Here is a 7,027-nt window from a genome sequence, read left to right on the forward strand (position 1 = left end):
CAAAACAGTAAATGCGATAGTGGGGATCGGAAAGGAGATAAAAGGAGAGAGAGAGAGAGAGAGAAGAGGGTATGGGAATAGCTACCAACACAGGCGAGATCCTCAGTGGTCCGGACGATGGGGATCCGTCTGTCGTGTCGGGGGAGTCTCCGAAGTTCTGGTCGACTCGGGGCTCCAGTTATAGTCCACAGAGGAAAGAGGGGGGAGCAAGTGTAACAACGAAAGTCCATTGTAATCGCCACGCGGGAACAGCTGAGTCCACAGAAACCACCAAAGCAAGACGAATCCAATGAAGAATAAGTCCATTTGAATCACTGAAGGGAAAGAGGTCATGTCATTAGTGGTCAGACCACCAATTTCCCCTCCTCCCTATAGCAGGGGTCTCAGTCTCAGTCCTTGGGAGGAGGGTTCTCATTCTTTGTTTGTCACACTGGTAACGAGGCAGATGAGGGGTCTTCTATGAAGGCCCCCGGGAGTCACCCCAAAAGTTCATTTGGCTTAAGAACGGAGATTAGAAGCAGGCCGCGCATCAGGCTGTCCCGTGCTGGGTCCACGTCAGGTCTTTGCCAAGTCCTTGCCAAGTCCTTGCCAAGTTCTTGCCAGGCCTTGTTCGGAACAGCTAGCATGACGGTTCAGTGGTTGCACCTGCACTGTGTCCTGTTCTAAGCCGGAACTGCAGTGGAGGGAAGGGATTCTTTCTCGTGGCAATTGGAAGGCAGAATGGAAAATGAGGGGCTTCAGACGGGCTCTTACACCACCCCGTGACTGACGATTGCCCTCGAAAGATCTTCATCAGCAGGGTTCCATGGTGTCGTCGTGGAGTCTTCAGGACTCATCAAGTGTTGGCAGCACATTCCAGGGAAAAGGGAAGAGAAAAAGGAAAGGAAAGAGAAAACAGGAAAACTAAGACAAGAATTAAATCAGCAATAGTTTGTTTAAATAATAATCAATATTAATCAATTAAACAATAAATTGATCAAGTAATAAACCAGTATAATCAATATTAAGCAGTAAAGTAATAAACCTAGTATCATCGATATTACTCAGTATAATTTTATAATCAAGAAACAAAAATAATTAAAACAGTGATTAAAACAAATCATAAAAGAAAATGATGTAAAACATATCTACCAACCCTATAATCTTCTTGTGTCTACAGTCCTGGGAACATCTATAGTGTAAAGGATGTCGGCCAAGTGGTATGCATTAATTATAGATGTTAATTTTGTTCATCGTTTCATCATTCTCCAATTTACAATAAGCAAGATTACTGATAAAACAAAACCAATCATAACTAAAATCAGAAGAACAACAATGGGATGGCACAATTTGTTCAGGATACCGGTGGTGGCAAAGCTGAAAGGCAGCTGCAAGTTTCTCTTCTGGAGATGTTCCTCCCCTTCTTCATTCCTTCGGTGTGGAGGCAAAAAGGGATGGAAACAGCATGAGCAGCTCCTCCAGGCCAGGCAAAACCACCCTTCTGACAGCAAGAGGAGAACTCACAGCCCTGCCCTGGCTTTTCTAGAGTAAAAGGGGGCTGGACTGGGCTGGCTAAAGAGAGCTCTGGGGAGCCCACAGGGAGGTCTGCATGGCTCAGGGAAGGGCTGCTGCTCTCAGGCAAGAGCATGTCCACAACCACCTCCTCAGAGCTGTTTCACTCACACTACAGGAGGACAAATGCTGCAAAGTGCCAACCTCACATACCCTTTCCTCCACCTTCATGGCCTCTGTGTGCCTCGGGCAGCCCCCCAAGCCCAGAGCAGCTGAAGGGGGCCAGCAATACTCACGACAGGGCTCGCTGGCGGGCGATGATGCAGTTGGGCATCATCGTTTGTACACCAGCCGTGCGTTGGCCTGCACCCACACCCAGCTGCTCCTCTTGGTCAGCAGCCAGAATACCGTCAGCCCGCTCTCCCCTGTCTTCATCACCGGGGCAGGGACACAAAAGAACTGCCACTGACAGAGCTCCTCCACGGAGGCAGACCAATGACACACGCAAGTTGCCACGAAGTTGACTATCACCTCGTGGCCGTGCTACAGGGGCAGGAGATGCAGTGTGCTGTCTCTCTGCCAGCTGCCCAAGCTCATCCAGGAGGAAGAGCCTTTGTCACAGCTACTCCAGCCCCGGGACGGACAGCACCAAGGAGCAATAGTACAGCCAGAGCATTGAGGGACCCCACAAACACCCCCACAACAGTCCCCCAGCACTCACTTCTCACATGGTGCTCTGCACAGTGCATCATGTCAGCCGCATGAACAAACTGGTATCCGGACCCTCTTCTGCACAGCTCCACTTCTGTGTATCCCAGGACAACCTTCCTCCTGGAAACAGCACAGGAGTGCAGTGACACCAGGGATGCATCCCCCACAGTTGCACCTCACTGGCCAGACCCCCACTCTGGATGGTGCAACCTCGCCCTGGGCTGAGCTGCATCCTCTGTTCCACAAACCACGCAAACCACAGCAGACAAGAAGTGCTGGTGCCCCGTTAACCTGCTCCCTGTGTTACTGGGGGCCTGCAGTAGAGGGACAAAAACATCAGGCCATGGGAGCTGGGTCAGGTGTTCCTTGTCCCCACCAGGTCTAGTTTTCTGTCCAGCACCAGGGATTTTGCCACAGGGAAAGTGAGAGATGCCTTACCGGGAATCACAGGTCATGGGAGTGAAGTCCAGCTTGTGCTTTGTCTGGAAGATCAGTGTTTTGGTCTGGAGCTCCAGGATGGAGAGAGGCTGGAGGAGTGTGGCAATGGCAAAGAGAGCAACTGGGGACTTGTCTGCTGCTGACTTTTGCTGCCCAAGAAGGAACTTCAGGCACCCTGTAATGGTGGTGGAAATTCAAGGCCTTACAGGGATTAGAAAATGTGGGTGTGAAGCAAAGAGGGTGGTGGGAACTGGCTGTGCTCTCATCCCTATGGGACACAAGTGACTCTGGGGGAACACTCTGCAGGCACAGGAGGAGCAGAAGGGTGTCCCAGCATTACCAAGAATCCCGAGGAGTTATCCAGCAGGCAGCGGAAGCGGCAGGTGAAGCTCCTCTCCACCAAGGATTGCTTCTCAGCATGGAGGTGCTGGGGGCTGGACGTGGCGCTGCGTCTGGCAAGCAGCGGCTGCTCAGGGGGAAAAGCTGGAAAATCAAAAGGAAGCTTTCCAAACTGTGCTGCACACCCTGAGCTCACGGATCAGAGCTGCTCAAGTGAACCCCTGCAGGGATCACCCTGGCACTCACTGTCAGCAGCATGCAGTGGGGTCCTGTGCAGCTGGCGGCGGAAGACGGCCCTGTCGCCCGCATGGATCATCTCGTACACACTCTGGTAGATGAAATCTGACTGGAATGACAAAACAGAATAGTGTCTGCTCCTGGACAGCCTGGCAGAGGTGTCGGGAGGAGGACATTGGCAGAAGGTTTCCCTTCCTGGGCACTAAATGTGCAGGACTGAGTGTAAAGAACAGGCAAACTCCAGCTCCTTCCCCTGCCACAGGAGCTGCTGCCCTTTGGGAAGCTTTGCTCTCCATCTGCACCTCCTTCCCACACCAGGACTGCATCCATCTGTTTCCAGCCAGGAAAACATGGTGCTCACCTGGTGGAAGCCCAAGTAGTCCCGCACGGCAGGGGAGATGTAGAAGATGTAGCCGTCTCCAGTCGCGGCGATGGCAAATCCATTGAGTGCCTGAAAGCAAAAGTTCGGTCCAAACTTACTCTGCCCAGCTTCAATCCCGCTGCTGAACGATGAAATCCCCCAGCTGTTTCTTCAGCATCCAGGGACAGGAAGGGACCTTCTTCCTCAACAAGGAGCCCCACAAAGAAGGACAGCACTTGGTAACCATGCAAGATTCCGTTCTGCGGAGTTTCTTCTTCTCAGCACAAGCAATGATCCAAGCTGGACTGACTACTTTCTCCAAACCTCCCATGGAACCCCCTCTCACTGCAGGGCAGCTCCTGCGTCAGGAGGGACCAGATAGGGAGAGGTTTCATGGAGGATCTGGAGTCCTCCTTTCCAGCTGGGAATAGCTCCACTCTCCTAGGGCTGTGCTTTGGACACGACAATTCTTGTGGGTCCCTTCCAGCTCTGCATATTCTATGATTCTGGTGACCATTTCAGGCTGATTTTCTTCAAAAGCAAAGCACTGCACTAGATAGTAACTCATGCCCCCTGTTCTTCACTGTGATGTGTTTAATTTATTAGTGAATGGAAGGAGAGAAATTAGGGAAAGAACACCCGAAATGGAATCCTAGCATACAGATCCAGCTTGCTGAGGGACCAGTCCCTTCCCTTTGTGTGCTGTTTGGGAGCCCCCTGAGGGATCCCAAGTCAGAGATTGCTGCAAATCACAGTATATGCTTAAAATGATCTTTGTGGGGAAGAAAAAAAGCCACCAGGCAGCTCAGCGGGGGAGATTTCTGTCGCAGTAACACCTCATAAGCTCTCCAGATGCCTTCAGTCACCCCAGCCTGCCAATGCTCTGATGTTGATGGCTCAACAAATTGCCATCATATGGTCCAAGTCCACAGCCCTGGGGAGTGCTCAGGAGATGCTGGGGCTGCGGCAGTCACGGGCTCCCTCCTGGTATCCAGCTGTTCCTCTGTGACCATCACACTGGCACACAGCTGGGACCGTGGGGGACCTCGTGTAGTCCAAGATTTCACTGCCAACAGTCACACTGAGCTCCCAGAAGTCACTGCCTCACCCAAATCCCACATGGAGGCTCCTGCTGGGGGTCTGCTCACACTGCCTGCTGCCTGGAGGGCTCTGCAGGAGCAGGGCTGAAACAACCAAAGCCAGGCTTAAAGAGAGCCAAGCATTCATCTGCTGGTGTTTGGAGAGGTGGGAGAAGAGGACTGAAGGCCCAGAAAGCCTATAGGAGAGCTGGAGAAGGTGGTGAGGCCCTGGCACAGGGTGCCCAGAGAAGCTGTGGTTCCCCTGGATCCCTGGAAGTGGCCAAGGCCAGGCTGGATGGGGCTTGGAGCAACCTGGGATAGTGCAAGGTGTCTGTGCCCATGGCAGCTCATCACAAGATGACCTTTAAGGTCCCTTCGCACCCAAACCATTCTGGGATTCTGTGAAAGGCCAGGCATGGGAGATGCCAAGAACACAGAATGATTGAAGGTCTTGCACAGACTCGTCCTGCAGCCCCAGTAAGCATGTTCCTCAGCTGATGTGCCCAGATGCTTGTTCAGCAGTCAGCCTTTCCATGTGACCTTCCATGCCAGGCCCTTCCAGCTGACATTTATAGATGGCAGCCCAAAGCAGCAGCACTGTGAGAGGCTGATTCACCAGGCCCTCGTGCTCCGAGCTTCACTGTCAGCTGTTTCATGAGACACACGTGGCCTTTCTACAAAGCATAGCTCTCATTTCCCACTGGTTTTGTCCACCACTGTTGCCCAACATCCAAGTGCTCTTCTTTTCTCCCCCAAAACCTACAAACTGAAGCTGGGCTTTTCCCATCCTAGGCAGGCTGTGAACTCATCCCTCCAGAGCTCACACAATGCCCCAGGTAAGGCAAGGAGTTCCTGGGGGATGTTTTGTCCCACAGCTCTCAACATTCTCCTCTTGGCCTTTGCTAAAGATAATGAACCAAGCCAGCACCTTGGGAACTACTCAGGGATCAATCCTTACACCACCATATGACATCCCTGAACCTCTTGGTTGGGATGGAGCTTATGTCCATGAGATGTAATATAATCAAAGGGGCAGCAAATTGCTGTGGGATGAGAGGGAATGGTGGGAATGGGGATCTGGACCCATCCCAGCCAGGCAGTGCCACTGGTCTCTGTCCCCAGGAACTCATTGCCTGCAGGAATCACAGTGAAGCAGCTCTGGGCAAGGCAGGGTCTCCTCCCGCTCCACAGATGCGACCACAAGCTCCAGAGCAGCTTGGGGAGACCCCAAATGACCAAGCCACAGCACCATACCTGCAGCAGTAGCTCCCCCTCAGGAAACAGCTCCCTGTCACCCTGCGGCTCTGTCCATCTGTCCCCTCCTGGGGGTCTGGGCTGATCCACGCAGCTGCCAACGTTTGGAGCTGTAGCTGCAAGTGAGAAGGCAAGAAATCAGTGTGGAAGAGGCAAGGCAGGAGCCTCCCACTCCTCCTTCCCACCCCAGGGCTGCTCATGCAGCTACTGGATGCCGTGGACCCAGCGCAGTGTGGAGGAAGGTGTGACCATCAGTGGGAACTGGCACAGAGCCCACTTACAGAGCCATGCCCAGCTTGCCTGAGGCTTCCTCCAAGAGATTCTTTCCCCTGCTTGATCTCATTTCTGGGAAACCTCACTCCTGCCAGGGTGTGAGGCAGAGATGCAACGGACAGAGGGGGGCTGAGTGCTTCTCTGCTGCCCAGGCTGGAGAACACCACCCAACACAGCCAGGAGGCTTCTGGTTAGAGCCTGGCAGAGCTGGAGTTGGCTCCAAGCCACCCCACTGGGGTGCTCTGTCTGCTCCGCTGCCCTTCAGGGTTAGAGAATGACAGAAACAAAGCTTCCCAAAGCACCTCAGATGCCATCAAAGCACCCATACTTGTTTTCTCCCTTCCACCTTTGGCTGCCTGGAAGCAGATCAAGAGCTGGCGGCCATGGTACTCCCACTGACACCTGAGAGCTCTCGGCTCCCAGGACTTGCTGCCATGACCTCCCTAGGCTGATTCAGGACTGCCTCATGCTTCAGCACTGGATGCCTTCAAGGCAACACCCCTGGGTGCAGCCCGCATGAAACCTCCTGCTGCCCTGCTTGTGGGACCTCAAGCATCACAGGACTCCCACAGAACCAGTTGTTCAGGGAACAGGAATGAGGACAGGGGCTCCCAGGCAAATCTCCAGCATGATCCTTTATCTGCTGATTATCATTGAAAAAACTCAATCCAAGCTCACCTGCCAGCAAAAGGATGATTTTCAAGACATGTCTTTGTGCCAGCTCACACAAAAAAAGGAAAATCACAGAAAAGCTCAAAGCAGCTCCTGTGTAGGAGCCACCCACGTCTGCTACAACCACCAGCAGCTCATGCAGCTCCCTGAGGACCGACTGAGCTCACACCCC

General features: G+C 53.0%; 1 protein-coding gene across 1 annotated transcript; it reads right to left on the bottom strand.

Annotated features, from left to right (window-relative positions):
• Window positions 1-1,001: 1,001 nt before the first annotated feature.
• On the bottom strand, window positions 1,002-6,033 carry LOC128783206 (aryl hydrocarbon receptor-like; the record flags this gene model as incomplete). The annotated part of the gene is given in 10 exon segments (XM_053933839.1): window positions 1,002-1,410; window positions 1,788-1,827; window positions 1,830-1,928; window positions 2,213-2,322; window positions 2,641-2,816; window positions 2,818-2,841; window positions 2,981-3,151; window positions 3,236-3,325; window positions 3,578-3,667; window positions 5,911-6,033. Coding segments are annotated over 10 exon segments (1,104 nt in total), but the record flags the coding sequence as incomplete, so codon positions are not given.
• Window positions 6,034-7,027: the final 994 nt, after the last annotated feature.

The sequence above is a fragment of the Vidua chalybeata genome, unplaced genomic scaffold (genome assembly GCF_026979565.1).
Source record: "Vidua chalybeata isolate OUT-0048 unplaced genomic scaffold, bVidCha1 merged haplotype W_reject_29, whole genome shotgun sequence".
NCBI classification, from domain to species: domain Eukaryota; kingdom Metazoa; phylum Chordata; class Aves; order Passeriformes; family Viduidae; genus Vidua; species Vidua chalybeata.